Source organism: Cygnus olor, chromosome 3 (genome assembly GCF_009769625.2).
Source record: "Cygnus olor isolate bCygOlo1 chromosome 3, bCygOlo1.pri.v2, whole genome shotgun sequence".
NCBI lineage: Eukaryota > Metazoa > Chordata > Aves > Anseriformes > Anatidae > Cygnus > Cygnus olor.
In genome coordinates, this window is record NC_049171.1 from 26007461 (window position 1) to 26027797 (window position 20337).

Sequence of the window (20337 nt, forward strand, 5' to 3'; positions counted from 1 at the left end):
TACAAATTCTCTCATTTCTCAGAAGGCAGGAGAAAATATACGGCTTCTAGCATGATCTCATTATTAACATCTTTCATGTGTTCCCTACAGAACTGAAAATATTATAATCAACATCTCTTCTACAAGAAAGTAGTTCACCAAAAATATAACTTTTTTTGTAAGAGTTTGACAAAAAAAAAGGAGAACATTTTGATTTCATTTGATCATTTTAGAGTATTTTATTTAATCAGAATGCAACAATTTTTCAAAATTCTTAATGAAATAAAAAATCAAATATTTTGGTGAAATTTGATTAGTCCATTTTTACCATCCATGATTGTTCTTCAGAATAATTTCCCAATCTTCATGGTAAGGGAGGTACTGTGAAAACTTCTATTTGTCTTCAATACCTTTCCACTTAAAAAAAAAAAAAAAAAAAAAAAAAAAAAAAGGAAATTTTATAGCCCCTGCAGTTATAGGAAGTTTTAAAAATTGACTTCAGTGCACAATGAAGATTCAAAAACTGAAAAAAAAAAAAAAAAAAAATAATAAAAATTATTCCTTTCCTAAAAGTTATCACTTTAAAGAACTGTCATAACTTGAGAGGAGGGACACCTTCTGATTTATCTTTTAATGTATGGTATTAGCAGTCCTGCACTGGGACCAAAATACACCCTCTTTCATCAAATATTCACCACGTTAAGTATTTTTCAATAGCTTGTGTGTGTGTATGCACAAACACACACATGTACTATGTAATAATCATAATTGATTCAGAGACCAGAATTTGACCTTCTCCCAGCTCAGGTAAGTGATGGGGCTGAGACTCTGCCTCTTCCTTGGTGGGTGTTTCCCTAACTAAGTAAGGTGGAAAACCTTAGGAACAGCTAAGGCCATATTTTGCCATTCTGCATTTAAGTTCCTGTATAAACAAAACTTATGTAATTGTTTAACACAATAGAAACAGTATAACAGGCAAGTAAAAAGTTCTCATGCTTTATTCTTGTGGCTCTGGTTTTGAATCCTCTTGTCATCTAATCTCTGTACCCCTTGATGCCAAGTTCTGGGCTGATGTTTTGTACTGAGACCATTTTTTTTCTTCAGAAGATTTGATCAAAACTCCTACATTTATTCCACCAGGAAAAACAAGTTTCCCCTCATTTGGGAAACAAAAGTTGAAACAATTCCCAGTTGTTCAACAGTGGGAATTTTTAGCATGTAAACTGCCTAAGTGACTTCTTGGTGAGCAGCCTAAGAGAAAGAGGAAACTCCGTGGGCACGAGGCCCAGAAACACAATGTTAGATCCCATTTTACATTAATTTGATTCTAGATTGACTATTGCTTCACACTGCAATTATGGTAATATGTGGAAAAGAAAAAGAAACCTAGCAGATATGTAAGAGCCAGATCTCCTTCAATACACCGAATAAAATTAACACCTCAAAATCAACAGGGAAAATACTCCAAAACACAAATCAGAGTAACAAGCTGTTGCAGTTTCCCTGGGGTACAGTAAAAGGTAGTGGTACAAATATGAAGTGCTATTGGAGCTGGTATTTACTAAGAGGAGTCTGAAAACGATTTTGCACTAGCTGATGAAGGAAGAGTAATTCCTACCTTTGGCATACCACCTAGGTCTTTTTCCTCCTTTTAATTACTGGCATCAGAATTGATTGCTAATTTAGTTTGCATATGTATGTATTCCAATTCAGATCTCAAACCTGATTCTTGTCACAGAAGAAGTAAATGTTTCTTGTCTGCTTTCTGGTTTTGGCTTATAGGTGAAACAGTCTACATTATTGCCTATTCCTCCTGCATAGTTCTCATCCTAGGAATAGTCCTGTTGACTCTCCTAAAGATCAGGTAATTTGATAGGAGTATTAATCTTTGGTTCTAGGAAATTGGAAAAGCAGAAAATAAAATGTTTTGATTTAGTTGAGAGGTTGGCACTGTGATTGTCTTTAAAAACAGTTCAGTATGTCCCAGTGATGGAAAGAACTGACATTGCGGGTGTCAGCAGGAAGAAGTGAAATATGATGCATATCTACAATGCCCTCCATTCATACAGAGATCCCAGGCTTTAGGAGGTTTCATTTCCTGTCCCAAGGCAGGAGAAGGTGAAATCTGAATTCAAAAATCCTGCAAGGCTACCTTTCTAGCTCTGTAGCAGGCAGAGGTAATGCAGAAAGGAAATGAGAATATTCAGTATTATAACATATTTAAAAACCAAACAGTGAATGCTGCTATTGAAGCTAATATTCCTGCCAAATACCATTTTTGCTGATAGGATTCTGTAAACATTCCCACACACAGTATGAAAAACTGCCCATATGCCAGTGCTCAGTAAGAAAACAGAAATGTGCATTCACTTAGTCAAATGAACATGGCCTTTTCTTAAATGATACATTTTCCTGGACCAAATTAAATGGCCAGAATTCAAGAATTACACTGTCAGATGACAGGTAACAGAACATGATGTAGCAGGAGCCATATATAGTGGGAGGGATATTGAGTCGAATTTCATTATTAAATTTAGAGGCAGATCAAAGAGGAATCATGCAGAAAAATGCAAAAGGCAAGTTAAGGATATATGGGCACAGTGGCTTTCTCTTTAGGCTTGCAGTTACAGGAATATAGGCATAAAAATAAAACTCAGGTTTAAAGAATACAGGGGATGGAAGAAAGAACAGCACATTAACAATGGTGAAGGGAATTACTTTATACCACAGTGTTCATCATAAAAGGAGGGGAATTTTGCCACTGATTTCAATTAAGCCAAAGTTCAAAACAAAGCTGTATAGTTTATTGTTAAATACATGCACATTCTTTATTTTCAGACCCTGCAGAACAAAACATGAGTCAAGAAGTCCCTCGCCAGACCATTCTTCTGAAACATTTATGGTCCATTATAAAAGTCACAGATGAACTACTCCGTTGGTTATGCTTTTTAAGGCTATTCTTGAAAGCCAGCCTGTTGTACATATGCTATAATAAAATATATATCAGAAAACCTACTATAAATTATGGAATTTTGTAGTTGAGCATACAAAAGATTTTTATATTTATTAACACGTATTAAAACTTTCACAAGCATAAAAAAAAAAAAAAAAAAAAAAAGTACTCTCTACTCTCTTTCATTTGCGTAGATTCACAGATCTGTCCTGAGCTGCACATTTACTATATCTGTAGATTCACATGACAGGTATAAATGCTGTATTGGCATGAATCTGGCCTTTCAACATGCCTAGCAGTGGCAAACTTTGGAAGCCAGCCTGGGGATTTGGATTCATCTGACAGAAAGGAAAAAAAAGAATCCACTTGGATACATTTCAGAGAGTTGTTAGAAAGCACATATGTGGGAGTTTTGTACACAAGGTTGCTCTACAAGTACCTAATGGGGTATTTGTGAGGTAGTATGTGCAGGCAGGCTGCCTGTAGTTTGATGGCAGAGCACTTTGTGGGGTAGAGGGAGAGATCACGATTACAGCCCCTCTCAGTATGAAGAGGAATTAAACTCTGACTACCTGGGCTTTTGTCTTGACCAGTATGTTGTTGTTGAAACTGGTTATTCTTTCTCCTCTGAGATGCTTCAAAAAGAAATGAGTGAGCCTTGTCAATGTGAAAACCACCATTTTAGACAACATCCTGTGGTATGAATGGCCAGTGGAGAAAAAAACTTGTTTGGGGCTGAAGCAAAGTGCCTGTTTCTCAAGAGAGAACTTACAACTCCTCTCATCATCTCTGTTTCCTATTCATTGTCTCTAGGCAATACCCAAAGTGCCCAATTCTCCCCATGCACTGTACTGGGAGTCACGGGCCCTAACCCACCACTCTGGATCCCACTTTTTGGCAATGAGTTCTGGATTTCTCCCTATAGCTGAGCTAATTTTCTAGATTTAAGCTTCTATTTATTAGCGATTGGTTGTCTTTGTTCAATCTTTGTAATGATCAGGTTCTGGTCAGCACAAAGTAATGGACTGGCATTTGTTGTATTACTATTACCATAAGCAGCGTATGTATTAACCAGTTATGATAGCATCTGAGTAATTAATTTGATTTTCAATTTGATTAGTTTGATTTTTTTCTGACTTCCCACTAAATGTAACTCACATAACAAATAGTATCAGGAATGAAATACTGGTTACACTGAACTCAGTTCCAATTTTGACCATGATTGATTGAGAACAAAGGCAAGAAATGTAGAAATTCAAATTTCTGACATGATCAGAAGAGCAAGAATCTTTGATGTGCAGTTATGTTGGATAGAGTTTTAGAGATTTTAAACAATTATTACAGTAGACATTTTCTCTTTCTTTAGGATTTGCACAAAGCCAAAAAATAAAAATAAAAAAATAAAAAATCCTTCTTATTTTGCAATTAAATGCTATCTCATTACTAAATCAGCCTTTGGACAAAATAGAACAGAAACAAGAAGTGGAAATTTGGGTAGTTTGCTAATCAGAAGGATCTCCTGTATCAGTATAGCAATTTGCAGCATTTAGTACATCTATGTAGGTATTTTGAGAGTAGTGTATTAATATTCTTAATCTTCAAACTGTAAAGAGGAAAAAGTTCAAATTTCTGAGAACAGTGTTGAGAATCCGTTTATCAGTGTTGGATAAAATAATTTCTTTACACAGGGAATATGAAGTGAAACCTGTGTTGTTAGTCTGACTTTAAAAACCAATGATGCAATGCTCAACCATCTGTGTCTCAAAATCTGAAGAAATCCATTTATATTCAGATTTAACTAAACCTCAGTCATAAAAATGTCTCTTGTAACTTTCTGTCTTATAAACCTTTCATTTTCTAATTAGCTTGTATCTGGATGTTAGGAACTCTCTTCATATGTGTGCTTAAAAACACCCATTCAGACACACAAAAGATGTATTTGAAACTGGGGTTACGTATGTGAGTTATTTTAAAAGACAGTAAAATATTTAGCAGAAAATGTATTACTTGTGCAACTTTACAGGCTCTTTTCATTAGGGCTAACTTTAGTGCTCAATGGAAAAGTACATTTCCTCCATTACATATGTAAAATGTACCTGTATCACAATTCTTTTGATTTATATTTCATAGTGACACTGTATTCTGTCAATTGTATCCAGTCATTAATTATTAAATAAAGGAACCTCTGCTGTGATGATCTGTATTCAGGTGATCATGATTAGACTCTATTTTTTAAACAGAGAGTAAGGAGTGCCGTATTCCAACTACACAGATACAGATAAAATTCAGTCAGTAGTATTTTACCAAGAGCAGTATCCCCCTGTTTTGCCATTTCAGTCCTAGGCATGCTTAAGACCCAACAATATCATATGTCCTGCAAAACAATTTCATGACAGATGAAGAATCTTTTGTAAGAGAATCACAATTAAAATCTTTTCCTCTGAAGCGAGACATCTGCACCTAATTCCCAGCTGAAGAACACTGATGTCTCACTGACGACTTGGGATTCCCAGGTCATTTTGGGTAAGGACATGATTTGTCCCCCTTCTGTTGGAGCTGGGACTTCACACAGTAAAAGAATGAAGAACAATTGTGCTAGAGGGAGAAAGCATAAATTTTAGTCTTATAACATTCTCATTAAATACTGGATTGAAGTGTTTGCTTTCAATATTGTTTATGCAGTTTATCTAAAGATTGTTTCAAATTAAATGTGTAGTTTTTGAGACATACACAGGACTATCTCTTCCTTATGCAGCACTGAAGATACAAAGCTTTAAATTCAAGTCTATACTTCTCTTGTCTTGCCACAGTAAGTCCTGAATTCTTCAAAAGGAAGATATTCCTTAGACATCTCACCTTTTTGTGAGGTGACAGAATGGGCTTCTTGGACAGACAGCTTTCTCAGGCTGTTGTGGGAATTATCATCTGGTACTCCGGGCTAGGTGTCAGATCAAGCTAGTAACACAGTAGATGGATGGAAGGCAGGACCATCACTATCTGCAAGACAGTGCCTTAGAAGAGTGAATATCATTGAGTTCTTGGGTGTCTTTCCATGAGGGAAAACTTAAACCATTTTATTCAAGCAGGGGAAGATAACTGTCTGAAGCTCAGTAGGATTAATACTGCTGACTTTTCCAAGTACTCCATCTGACACGCTGACATTTCAGATCACATGCTGGAGCTGGTCAGTCTCCCATGAACTGTGCAGGGGTCTTTGACATCACGTACATGGCACAGATTTCTACTTTGCATAGGAACATCTAAAGCTAGATGATGCCTCATTGAATTTTTCAACTCCTACCTCCATTACTGGCTGTAGCTTTTAATGTTTAGTTAATGGAGGGAAGAAATGTTTTCCTAGTAACTTAGAAGAGATTTGTCAGCTATAAAAGCACACGGGAACAAATGATAAAAAGGTAATTCTAAGAAAACGTGCTCCAAACAGATTATGATGTAACAAAGTCAACACAGGCGTACATGTCAGAGTGACACCTTATATTTACTAATGCCGTATGTGAGAGCTGGTTAGTCAGAGCCGCTGAATCTGGCATAATACATATCAGTTTCAATAAACACTAAGATAGATTTTGTTTCATCTTCAACATCACAAATTGCAGAATCACAAATAGATTTAACAAGGAGGGTACATGTCAATTCCTCAGCAAACATATCTTTTTGACATCAGTTTCAAAGGACTAACTTGACTTTGGCTGTGGTCCTTCTGCCTGCTGTTTATGGTAGCGCTGCAGATCAACACTGTGTTAGAGCAGGACCGTAGAGAAAAATAACACTCAAAAGCATAGCTTAACATCATCAACAACAACAAGCCAACCAACAAACAAACAAAAGATTTATCAGCAAGAGCTGGAATGGAAATGTGTTTTTCATTCAGTTCTCCAGACTAATTTTTACATTTATGCAGTTCTCTAGACATTTCAGATTTAAAGAAATTATTAAGTATCCTGTCATATTAACAGGACTTTATTTTTTTAATTTTTAAAAAGAACTTGAGGCAGTCTGAGAAATCATACAAAAAATCTATGGCACAGAATACTAATTTTCAAGTATTTAGCATAGCAGCTAAACAGCATTTCTACCCTTTAAAAATACCTCTGTGAAAAAATAGGCAGATCTTATACATTCACATTAACCCTTTGGAAAAACATTTTTTTCATTTCAACAGCACGGATCCCAAACATAGGAATTTTACCTCACAGGCTCATAGTCTTCATTCTGTGACTCCTTTTTACAATAATAAAAGTTTTATGGACTCAGATGATGCTATTAAGAAAGGAAAATTAGCCAACGCTTCTCTGGACTTATTCACAAGACCAGAATATTCACTTCTTATTTCCATAAACTCTGGTTATAGATGAAAATGAAACATTAAAGTGCTGGTCCAGAGCCAAGTTGCCCTAATACATAAAAGCTTCAACTACAAAGCAAGCTGCTGCTGGAAGACATTAGCACTATGCATCTAAGGGATCCATGTCACTGCTGTCTTGTGAAAGGCACTGAAGAACAATTATGCCCATTACTAGTGGAACTGACCAATTTCTCCAGAAAAGCACACGAGCCATGCCTTTAGAATATAGTGCTTTGACCTGCCAAAGAAGACAATATTTGAATTTCTAGCTATTGCCAACAGTACAAGAATAAAAACTACTATGAAAGTATTAAAGAGAATTCCAGCAACATGACATAGGTCATCTGTTGAACCTTCACAGGTTCAGACCAGGCCACAGACCAAAGACTGCCCTGGGCACTCCAGCTTACATACTCTTTGGCCCTGGCACAAGTAAGATGATCTCCATGTTATTCCATGAGATCTTTCCAGTGACTTCAAAACAGTGGAATTCAGAAGAGTCTTCAAAGCGTAGAAGCAAATCATAGAATCACAGAATCATTCAGGTTGAAAAATACCCCTAAGATCATCTAGTCCAGCCTTTTACCTAGCACTGAGAAGTCTACCACTACACTATTCTGCTAAGTTCTACATCTACATGTTTCTTGAAAACCTCCAGGGATGGTGACTCAACCTCTTCTCTGGGCAGCCTATTCCAATGCCACACAACCCTTTCAGTAATTTCTCCTAATATCCAACCTAAACCTCCCCTGGTGCAACCTGAGGCCATTTCCTTTCATCTTTCACTTGGTGCTTGGAAGAAAAGCCTGATCCCCACCACTCTACAACCTCCTTTAAGGCAATTGAAAAGTACAATAAAGTCTCCCCTGAGCTTTCTTTTCTCCAAGCTAAACAACCCCAGCTCCCTCTGTACATCTAATTTGTCTCTGGTAGGAAACCCAGAGAGCATCACCAAAACAGACAGGGAGTCAGAATGTCCTCACATTTTATCTGTGTGATCATGCACAGCACTCTGTTGTTTTTTCTTGATAGCTTTCAAAAAATATATATAATTTTAATAATAATATAGTAATTGGGACACCTTCTCACACAAATAAAACACCTGGATTTAAGCCTTCCATAGGCAGAGGGTTACTTCAGGGTGAACTAACAGCAATGTACTCAATGGGGGACACTGAAAGGAACCAAAGAGCAAGCACCAGTCGTGGTCAGTCACTCTGAATGTAAACTTAAAGATTTAGAAGCTCAGAAGCACTGGAGAGCAGTAGCACCATCATATCTCATACTGTTCCTGCCATGTTTTTGGAGGGATGCAGCCTCAACTGCTTTACTATGTGGTGAACTCGGTGCTATCTATGTGAGTAATGCATGCTCATAGAATAACTATTGGATTAGCCCTTGATCTTAAGGGCAAAATATGCCTATTTTTTCTGAAACTAAAGATTAGGCATTAACATGCTCTGCACAGCCAAAACAATGCCATCTCAGGAAAGCAGAGCAGCAGAATATTATGTGCTGAACAAATTTTAGTAGCACAAACATGAGATGTCTAACAATTCTCAGTCACACTACAAGTAAAGAAGCATTTTCAGGAGATTGCTCACCTGGATCCACATGCCTAAATAATTTATTCCAGGTGGCACTTTTGGCAAATAATTATTTTTTTATTTTTTTATTTTTTTGGATCTGGCTTTATGTTTCTTCCTCCTTTAAACAATCCTGACAAACAATCTATATGTCTGTGACCTCCACCCTGGATTACTATAACTCACTATGTGGTTGAAGCTGAACGTGTGGGTAAAGTACTGGCTCCAGATGTGACTGCTCATCTCTTCCAATGCTTACATCATTATAGAATAACAGACCTGCATTTAAGACTCTTCATAAGCTCCCAAGTAGTTTCTAAAGCAGAATCAATAAAGAACTGAGGCAGTTTAGGTTGTTCATCCCCACAGACCCACAGACCCACAGGTACCCTATTTCTGGGCATAGGGAGAGTTAAGAGCCTTAGGACATTCCAGATGCTGAACAACCTATGATGCACTACGTGCAGAGGCATATCTGACAACTTCTCCAGGGTTTAAGGGTCTCTTAGAGAAAAAGTCAGGAACCCTTCATGGTAGTTAGGATATAGGTGTCTAGAACTCTCAAAGAGCTGAGCAGAGCTAGCTCTTTTATTCTGTAATCTACACAGGTATCTTATTTAACATAGAAGTTGTGGCTGTAGTATAACCACTCACTTTTATCTAAGATGTAGTAGCTACTCTACTTACCAAAAAGTAGATAATATCAATGCAGTTCCTAAACTGGCCTACAATGAGGATGGAACATTTTCTTGTGGCAATCCAAGTACGCACCCAGAACAGATCACGTAAATCAGGGTTTCCATGTCTTTAAGAGTACCTGTAAGTCTTCTTACTGGACGCCACAGGAAGAGGTGCAATTTATTTTGCATTGATAGGCAATAAATTTCCTGCCTCACCTAAGCAGATTTCTTTGCTTATCCTTTGACTTTTACCATGAAAAGAGCGAAACAATGCAGCTTATATTGTTTTTGACTGTTACTACAGCATAAACTGGATAGAGGGATTATATTAAAATTCTATCTTTGAGCTTCATGGCATGCCAAGTTTGATTTTGTTAAGCTGTGCCAATTCCAAACTCCAGTACCGGCTTAAAGATCTCAGAAAAAGTTCACTTTGGAATTTCAAAGGCAAGCTAAGACTCAGCTGTAACCTGGCAGATTTGAGTTCCAGACAAAAATGATCCACCCTTTTCCTTATTTATATGTTATCTTCCACTTTGTTCCATCTCACCTTTTCCCAAGCTTCCATATTTTGCAGGAAAACAGAGAATATGGAAAAATATCATAGTCCACGGATTTGGCCCACCACACGAACAGGCTATTTGCAGAAAAAAATACAGATCAAGGTTAAGTACACAGAGAATTCTGGAAGTATCCTACACGAAGTCAGTAACAGTACTGATGTTTTAGACTGAAAAATGACAGTATTTTCACGCAACATTTGAACAGTTTATAGATACAATAAGGCTTTTCTTTGCATTTGTTCATTATGTTCTAAAAATGACAATGCAGTTAATTAGCATCTTGCTGAACTAAGACATTTAAAAGTATAGTATAACTGTCTCAAGAGCACAGAGATAAATTGGAGGTGGTTCCCTCTGTGTAAGCTAGTACAACAGAGCATTACTATCCTCAAAAATTAATGAGAATGTCAATTCATAGACTACAGAAGAAAAAGTCAAATTGTTCAATGAGACCTTGGACAAAATTTAGCCCCTTCTACACTACTACTACCCTGAACGATGGTTGCAAACCTTGCCAATTTTTAATTTCTTCATACAATTACATTTTAATACAGTTGACAAAAAAAAAAGGCAACTACAACAAATTTAACATATGTAACAAATAAGGAAATTTGCATTAGATTTGGAGGATCTGGCAGGCTGCCATTCACCACAAAGTCTTGGAACAAGATAAAGTCATCCATATACTTAGCAGATGTTAAACAAAACAAAATAACAAAAGTGCTATAGCTAAAAATTTCTTACAGTACATTCAGATTTGGCTCCATGGTCATTACAAAACTGACTTGACAAATGAAAAATATAGATTCAGACAAATAAAACACATGATAGAATGGCCACACACAATGTGGGATCTCATAAACTACTGCAAATATTTGTACTGTTCTAAAAGTAATCTTGATTAAAAATTAACCATGTATTCACTGCTTCTAACCAGTTTACCTAAAAAAAAAAATAATAAAATGCAAGTTAAAGAATGGTAAAATGGCCTGATGTTTATACATTCTTCTCATCTGTAGAAGTACCAAGCATAGCGTTCTGTATGAGTCATTTATTTCATCCTTACAAACCAGACAATTCTTGACAAGACGCTACAGTACAGAAACTCTTCCCATAACAAAAAGTTATATCTAGGTTCTGTTTTAGTTCTTTGCTGAAATGATTTTCTTATGTTTGTTTTCTTGATATAAATGTCCTTGGTCAAGGTAGATGACAAATGTAATTAATCTGCAAAGAAAATCCATTCAATTGATTGTTCCACTATTGAAGGAAGCTTGTGCAACCTTTGAGTTTGTTTTCTTGTTCAAAGCTGTACAGATGAAGTTTCCAGCCTCCATCACTCTATAAAGATTTACTCCCTAAAAAACAGAGGTGAAAAACATTAAGAATAATAAATGCACACACTGAAAATGCTTAAGTTTCATGTTATTTTGCTCCAGGGTCTAATTTTTGAAAAGGGCTTGACTCCTGTCATAGGTCAGTAATGGAGCTCAGTAAAGTTATAGTGACTTACACAACAATCACAGCTCCCAGGTGTTTGGAAGGTTCTACCACTCTAAGGGTGATTTCTTACCCTAACAGCAGTGCACCAAATACTCTAGTAATACATTTCAAACTCAAAAAAAATCCGGAATAAAGAACTGGAATAATAACTAGAAGAAGTTGTAATAAAATACAGTGTCTACTTATGTGCTGCACTTATCACCAAACTTCATGCTTATAAATATTTCATTTGTACCTCAGGAAAATGAAGGAAACATACTTTTATTGGCAACTGACATCAGTGAGAAACGATATCCTGCATTCTCTTGAACAAATATAATCATGATCTTGAAAAAGTTCCCCTCAATGCAAAAGTACAGTTTGCATAGCTAGTACAACTGACTAAAAAAATTGCAGCTGCTTGATCAGTGCTAGATAAAAAAATATTCCTTGAGCAATCAACTGTTTTGGTTTTTTTTTTTTAACTAATATAAGACACATATAGGTACTGCTTGATTGCTAAAATAGAATCAGATCAAAAAGGAAAAAATACTGCATTACTGGTCTCTTGAATTACTCATGTACAGTTTTAGAACTCATGAAGTTTTAGACTTCAATTGTCTAAGCGATGCAAGCACTTGCTCCAAAAATTGGGATTTAGAAGCTAGTAAAGCCAGTAGAAGGGATGCAAATGGGGACTTTGAAATGCAAATACACTGAGTAGCTACACAGAACTGGGATAAGTGTGTTAGTTTAGTAAACATTAAAGAATGCAAGATTTATTACACCAGAAATACACTTTCATAACAATTACAGATTTATGTACTGAAGTACAGACCAAGACCTCATTAGGATGCTTTTTTTTTGAAAGATCTAGCACTTACCATGTTCTACAGTAAACTTTGCTTTTTTCATTCTTGGAGTTGGCTAAGAATGTTAATGAGTATAGAAATTACTTCACAGAAATGCAACCAAAAACATTTCTAATTAAAAAAAAAAGTTTCTGTTTCGAATCAGTTCTAGCATTTAGCACCATCTAAAACTTATTGTTTAAACACATCTCTTTATAATTCTCTCATTTTATAGAGTTATAACCAGGGTGATTTCAGCTCATTCTGTTTATTGGTCATTACTTCATTTCAGTTTGTAGAGAACTGTTGTACATAACACAATCTAAAAATTCTTACCATATCTATGCTTTTTACTAGGAAGAAGTAAGGTACATGTCACCATAGACATACTTGGTAGTTAGATTATGTAAGATGAAAAGTAAAAAACCTAAACTATGCAAAATTCACATTTTCAGCACTGTAACAATGCATAATGTGATACATGTTGATAAGAAACATGTTCACAGTTCACATTCACTAAATGGAATACAAGCATCTCTGGCTTTTAAGTTGTCTTTCTTATGTGTCATGATCCCAAGAGGATTGTCATGAGGACACAAAACCCAGCATTCACAAGTGTGACTTACAGATAGGTATGGGAAAAGAGTAGTGTCATATGTTTGTAAGGTTGTTGAGTCAAAATAATAGGTTTTCAAACAGATGCTCAGACATGTACTTAAGTGTACTTAGTAACCATTTCAAATATTCAGAATTCCTCCTTGGTACCATGAAACATAAAGACAAGTGATTCCAATAGTATCTATGAGCTTGGATAAGTGAGTTAAGTTAGAAAAGCTTCTGCCAGAAGGCAAAGCTCTTTAACTCCCACTGACTTCAATTAATCACTTGTCATTCAGCAATCATAAATACCAAACCTCTCCGAACTTTGGTTTCATTCTCAGTAATGTGAGGCTAAGAGTATTTAGTCACTTCTCAGAAAGGCTTGTTGTTTGCTACTTCAAAGACATCATAAGCACAAGCTCTATTACTGTAATTACATACGAACCATATAGAAATTGTCTTTGTACATGGCTCCCTACAAAGTATCATGAGCATTAATGGTCTATGACATAATTTGTTATTCATTCACTGTGGTACAACCAATCAACCTTTTTGTGGATGGGCTCTACTACAGATTTATTTCACACTTAGCCTGCTAAAGATTCATTTCATGTGTCAATTCCTGGTTACACATTATGAAGAAAAGTTCAGAACAAGTATTAATTATTATTTTGACATATCTAGTCAATCTGAACACAATAATGTACACTTAAATACTGTCCATCCTTTGGTGGACACTTTAAGTGACTTTAGTCAACAAAATAAGGGCTTTAATGCACAGATGAAAGGAACAAGAGAAGAAGCTCCTTGCAAATGGGCACAATTATAATTGTAATTTCATTTTGTGCCATTATACAAAAAAGGACATATTAATAGATTTTTTTCAATAATGATTTTACAGAATTGGCCGTGGTATCAAAACCAACCAACACTGCAAAGACCAAAGCTCATGTATTAAGACAATAATTTTGAGACTCTGTGTCTACATCCAGGGATTTGTCTCTCATCCAGTAAACCACTCTGTTTTTAATGGGCCAGAAAAGGGTCAAGAAGTGAAGCCTTGTGTTTTGCTACTGCATAATCTAAAATGAAAAAATGGGGAGCACTAAATATTTGACGATGAGATATTTATCTTCATAGCATTTGGAATCAGCCTTTAGGATAAGCTAGATTCCTGCTTTGACACCAAATCATTCACAGAATAGTAAGTCTTATCAACTAGCCTGGAACAAAGCATGTTTCTTTTCATCAGGGCATTTTTATTCAATTGATTCCTTTTGCTGGGAGTCAGTCATAAAAGTCAATGGGCATTTTGCCCAGAGAAAGGCTAACTCTAAAAGGTACCCAGCAATGTAAACTGAAATGCATAATTTCTCCTCCCCATTCCAAAGAACAGTGTTATTTTAAAAGAATAAGCATCTTCTTCATGAAAATGCCACCCCAAATCACCTATGCAGAGTTCAAAACAGTTTACTTGTCCAGTGGACACATGATTAAACCTTTTCCAAACAGGTATCTGACATCTAACCAGAATTCCCTATGAAGCACATGAAAACAGAAAATCATTACAGTGAACTCTGTAACGGACTAAATATGATTTAACAGTGGTCTGGGGATGTACAATTCAGAAACAAATTCCACAGTTCTTTTATGTCAAGGAACTCTGTTAGCATGCATGCCACACTGAACTGCAATAGGCAGGCAATAATTCCCCATTAACTTAGGTTGTTGCATGGCAGACATTAGACTTTTCTGTCTTTGCAGTAATTTACATAAAAGCTACACATGTAGCAGTTTTGGCAGCTCTTAATATTTTCTCCTTTGAACCTGACTCTCAAAGTCCAAGTTAAAGGTAAAATCATTGTATTGCTTAAGTTAGTAAAAACTCATTATGCCACATTTCTAGAACAATGCTGACCAAAAGGAAGATTAAAGAACACATCCTTTTGAGAGGGGTCTTGGTTCCCAGGATTACAGAATTATTAACATGCCAACCAAACATGAGATACTAAATGTGTGCTCATGGAATGAGGAGGCTCACTGGCAAGGTTAATTAAAGTGCAGCTCAGTGCAGATAAGCTGCCTTGCCCTCTCCTTCAAGAACAGGGCTGGAAATAAACATGACTGTGAAGCCTGCAAAAGTCAACAACTGTTCATAGAATCATAGAACAGCTCAGGTTGGAAGGGACCTTAAGGACCACCTAGTTCCAACCCCACTAGGGGGGGTTGGCAGCGATGTCACCCACTAGATCAGGTTGCCCAGGGCCTCGTCCAACCTTGTTTTGAACACCTCCAGGTATGGGGCATCCAAAACCGCTGTTCTAGCCAAGAACAGATTTTGCACAATTTTGAAATATATTAAGTGAATAACTGACAAATAACACTGTCCTATGCTTGGGCCCCAAACACAATTCTTTATCTACTTTGAAGCCAGAAGAATTGACAGCATATTAATAAGCATTATGAAGCAAACCCAAAGCTTTCTAAAAAAAAGCTGAGGTTCACTCAATCTTTCCAGTGAAACGCTGATTGGACTTCTGGGGCAATATCTACAGTAGTTATATTTTGAGGTTACAGAGGCAGAGCAATGACTCAAAGCAGTTGCTACTGAGCTCCTCATATCTCCCGTTAGGGAAATGGCGTTATTCAAATTCCTGTCAAATACTCAAACCCATCCTGCTCTAGATTGCTAGTGAAGACAATATTGTTCATATTGTGTCAAAGCATATTAAAACACTGACTTGGCAAAAACTACCACATGCTCCCAATATTTTTTGTACAGCACAACTGTCCGGTATGCATCCTATGTTGTCTAGAAAAATGTTAGTCTTTACCTTAAAGTCTTAAGTAGAAAGTAAAGATTATCTTACTGTATTGATCCCCAAACCATTAAGCATGTATATCACATCCTCTGTGGCCACATTTCCAGTAGCACCCTTTGCATAGGGACAGCCACCCAAACCTGCAACAGATGAATCCACTACAGCAACTCCCATCTGGAAAATAACAACACAAAAATGCATCACCATCACCAGGTATTATTTATAATTATTCATAAATAGCAGGCTACACCTATTATTTGCCATAGATAAGATACATATTTCTCAACAAATGGATGTGTTCCTCCAAAAAAAATCTTGTAACAGCCTCAGTCCTGACATCTTTATAAGGTAAGACTCTTCAAACACAGGATGTGGAACAGAGAATTAACAGTCAATTACATGTGATTTTGGCAGATAAGATGATTGCTGTTTTACAGCCAGAGTTTTATGATTTCTCTCTCTTAATATCTCTGTGTGATGTTTTTAAGTAGCCTGCATCTACTCCTGCAAAGGCTTACACACAACCAAACACAATCAATGCATTTATTCAAATGAGTAATTTTAACACATGTATAAGGCTTTTCAAGTTGGAATTCTTAATATTAGCATCTGAATTATGTGTTAACCAAAAGATTTTGCGACATATATACTCTAAAATGTGTTTTATATTAATGGCTATGCTTCCACAAAGAATGCCAGTAGTAGCATTTTCTTTCCTCTGGTTTTATTTTCTTTCGTCTTTACTAGGGACAATGAAACCACCATGTTAATAATTCTGTGGACATTTTTCTTGTTCTTGTTTTAGAGGAAGACTACAAGGTATTTTCACCCAAGTTGAACACTGGAATGTAAGGAAGAATTACATTTTGACACATCTGTTAAAGAGTTTGAGTTCAAAACAACTGGAAATAAAAAGATTAAACAACTGTATCCTGGTGAGTCTGACCCTTTGTTTACAGTAGTCACAAGTCTAGAAGAAAAAACAGTTCCCGAAACAGCAAATTTCACACCCTAGCACAGTCTTGGAGCAGCTTTCAAAAGCCAAGTTGTTAAGCTGCTTCAAGTAACAGAATAGCTTGGGTATCACGGAAGGTCTCCATAGGTATAAGTTCTGATTGAAATACAGTATTAAACTTTCTCATTTAAAGTAAGAATTGAGAAAACAGCCAATTGCCCTTAATTGATAATTTTCTGATATTATTTTCTTCCTACTTTATCTGATCTCTTTCTCTCTCCTGATCCCTTCTCAGCATATTCATGATAAAAAATTGTAGAAAAATTACCAACTATGCCCAACAGATAGTATTAAATTTCTTATGGGATAAGAACATAAGAACACACTTCTCTGTGTGTTTGGTCAGGGAAGCAAAGGGACTGACCCTGTGATTTCCACTGTTTTGTTCAATGAGCTCTTGCACTCTCTTCTTTCTGTGATTGGTTTTTAAGATAAAGCTGAAAGGGGGATGCATTTTTTTTTCTGTTACAATGTTAGGTATGTGATCCCAGCCACTTGAGTCTCCCTTGTCAGAGAAAGCTCTTCAGCCTTGCCCTTGAAGATTAGGTGCCTTTGGAAGCATTCAAGTTCTACAGATATTGAGAGTCACGTAATGGTATTAAGCAGAGAGGTCATCAGGTCTTTAAAAACACCAGCAACTCTCTACCTTATTCACACTAGAGTATCCCCTTCCCCTACGGCTAACCACCTAAAATTTATGCAGATGACTACCAGAAGTTTAGAAGCCAGACAGAATGAATTACGGTTCACTCACAACTCAAATTCAGGACAGGAGTTCTTAAGCACAGACAAGTTTTCACCCCAGCCCTGATTTGGGGTTCTGAGAGATTCAGAGGTTAAACCACTCCTGTTGCTTACATTTGCAAGTCAGTAAGACCAGCTTAGAGGTCTGACTGCACTGCAAGCTGGTTTCTCTTGCTCTCATTCATACAGGGATCTAACCATCCCCATAGGCTAGGAACCTGAGTTTCTCCTTCAAAGACAGAAATGCAACTACCTGGTAAGTCAGGCAAAAGACTGTGTTGCAGTTCCTAAATCCCCTTTCCCAATATACTCACCAGCCTCACTTTATATGTGGGTATTTTGGTTCTGAAATTAACTTCCCTAGGGTTTTGTTGCATTAACAGTTCTATCATTGACCTTACTGGCTCTTTGAAGTTCCAACAGTTCTAGAGTGTAAAACTAAAGAGTAATCCACTGAAGTGTTGTCCCAGGTCCTATTCTAAGACAGGGAACATTATCTTGAGCTAGGTAGTTGCTCAAAGCCTTTAATAAGGACCTCAGAGGAGAAAAGGTACATAACTGTGACAGGTAAGACGTTACTGTTTCATATTGCTCTCACAATGAGACCTTCTGAGAAGGATATTGTATTTAAAAGTACACTAATCTGTGAATTATGGAGTGAATCACCAAAGTACATGTTTCACATTTCAGTCACTTGTCACACACTTTGTTTGTGTAACCCGCTGGTCAGAAAATGTGTTATACAACACATCTGTGCCCAATACACAGAGGGTATGTGTTTAAAATAGCTTTCAACAGGAAATTCTGTTTCTTTTGCATTAGCTGCTAAGATTCATACATTTACTCTAGAAATCATTGCTTCAAGCTCCGAAGTGGCAGCTGTCAGGCTTGCAAGTGTCCCTGCAGAAAGACACCAAAGGCCTCTTACTGGAAAGAACTAAGGCATGGTGAACGTCTGGGGAAGAGAAAAGGGAGACTAGCGTGTAGATGTGTTGGTTTGATACAAGCATGCATCCTACTGCCATGCCTGCTGTCTCAGTCTGATTTTAAGATTTCCATCAGAAATAATGACTTCCATCAGAAATGACTGTTTCAGAGATGAAAAGGTAGAAAAAAATGCCCTTCTTGGCGTTTCCCCCCAGCTGTCAGGTTATGTCATAACTTCTAGAGAATCCTTCTTGACATACTTATTTTCACTAACTTTTATGGGAGGATAAAAATTTTAGATAAATAATGTGCTAAAATACATCACAGTTGTTAAACTCCTAGGAAGATCAATAGACTCAGGAACAGCTTCAGCATAAACAGTCACTTTCTAACTCTAGCAAATTATCTCATGAAACACTTGTCATTGTGCAAAAATGGGAAAAATATCAACTAAATTGATTTTGTTGACAAAGTGGCATCCAAAAACAGATGGAAAAGTATGTCAAAAGCTGAGGAGAACCTACTCCTGGGGGTTATCACCTATATTACTCTCAGTATTCCTCCAGTGCTTCACAGAGCTTCAACTGCAAGAAAAAAACAAGAAACAATATACTTCTAACATTAAAAGAGTGTGTCTTCCTTTAAAGTTCTCTTTACAACCCTTCTGATAAGATGTCTGCTGCACTGTACTGCTATTTCAGCAGCAGGCTCAGCAGCACCCATCTGTTTTTGCATGTGCTACCTCCTTCAGTGACAGACAAGTATAACGTGCTTTCTGATTCATGTGCAGAATCACTGCAGTTCATCGCCCGTGTGGCCCCATTCAAAAAGTATTTAAATAATAAGTACTGCAAGCTCCATTCTAACTGTGCTAAAAACAGATGTTGGAAAACATCCTTCAGCAGCACTACTAACTAATTTGAAGGTTAATATTACAGCCCAGCCCGTCCAAGCACAGAGTCTGATATAGCACCTAATAAATAATTTCTCTGCGAGTTTGAGCAGCTATGAAGATGTTTTGCTCTTGCAGCACTTGAAAGCATAAGGGACTTTAAAAGAAAAGCTAAAAATTGACATAAAGTGTAAAATAAGGCCTCATCCTTCATCACATGTACAATATTTGTCAGGTTTTTAAAGGAGATAATGAGTTTCAAGCCTTTCAGCAAGCTGAGCTTGCAAAACATTCACTGTCAATATGAGATCTCTACAAAGCCCACAGTCTCGTTGTCACTTCCTGACAGGCACTAAATTGTGCTGAGATTCATGAGATGTTGCACCGCAGCTATTTCATAGGATACATCCAAGATGAGCACTCACTGAGCTGTTTACATATGGATATGTGTGTGGGTGAACAATGGCCTGGCTTCCAGGACCACTTAAATGCTCCAATCTTTAAACACTTGCAGAGGTTTTACAGTCACTAAATTCCTGATAGTGGTTCCTGTAGACCTTCCAAACTTTAGTTTTGGCTAGCTTCAGTTACTCTCTAGAGAAGGCAGAAGACTTTTTGTTCCTGTCCCATGTTAACTTCCAAATTCCCCAAAGATAGAGCAAGGAATTAAATTCATCACCTTTGTCAAATAGCCAGTTTTAACAGGAAACCATTATTGCCGATGAATAATAAATGCTTCATGTTTCTTGGTTTGCTTTTCTGCCTCCCCACAACTTCCTGTTGGGACAGTCAGTCTTCTTACTTACCTTCACTACTGATCTTTAAACCTGGCTTCATCTGACAGAAATGTTTCTGTAAAATAAACTTTGTCCCTTTC

The 20337-nt window shown here is 36.8% G+C and overlaps 2 protein-coding genes across 4 annotated transcripts in view; one reads left to right on the top strand and one right to left on the bottom strand.

Moving 5' to 3' along the window:
- GFRAL (GDNF family receptor alpha like) overlaps positions 1 to 5344 on the top strand; it is a 28228-nt gene extending 22884 nt beyond the window's left edge. Inside the window, exons 8-9 of the mRNA XM_040552746.1 lie at positions 1762 to 1843; positions 2818 to 5344. Coding sequence (XP_040408680.1) covers positions 1762 to 1843; positions 2818 to 2905 — 170 coding nt within the window. The 3' untranslated portion in view covers positions 2906 to 5344. The remainder of the gene's footprint in view (positions 1 to 1761; positions 1844 to 2817) is intronic.
- Positions 5345 to 7963: 2619 nt separating this feature from the next.
- The window catches only part of HMGCLL1 (3-hydroxymethyl-3-methylglutaryl-CoA lyase like 1), an 84303-nt gene continuing 71929 nt past the window's right edge, over positions 7964 to 20337 (bottom strand). For 2 of the 3 annotated variants that reach the window (XM_040552750.1, XM_040552749.1), the window contains exons 8-9: positions 15931 to 16056; positions 10646 to 11485 (exon numbers count right to left, since the gene is read on the bottom strand). In XM_040552750.1, coding sequence (XP_040408684.1) covers positions 11372 to 11485; positions 15931 to 16056 — 240 coding nt within the window. In that variant the 3' untranslated portion in view covers positions 10646 to 11371. Of the gene's footprint in view, positions 10110 to 10456; positions 11486 to 15930; positions 16057 to 20337 lie in introns of those variants that run through there. The other variant, XM_040552747.1, reaches the window with a different exon arrangement.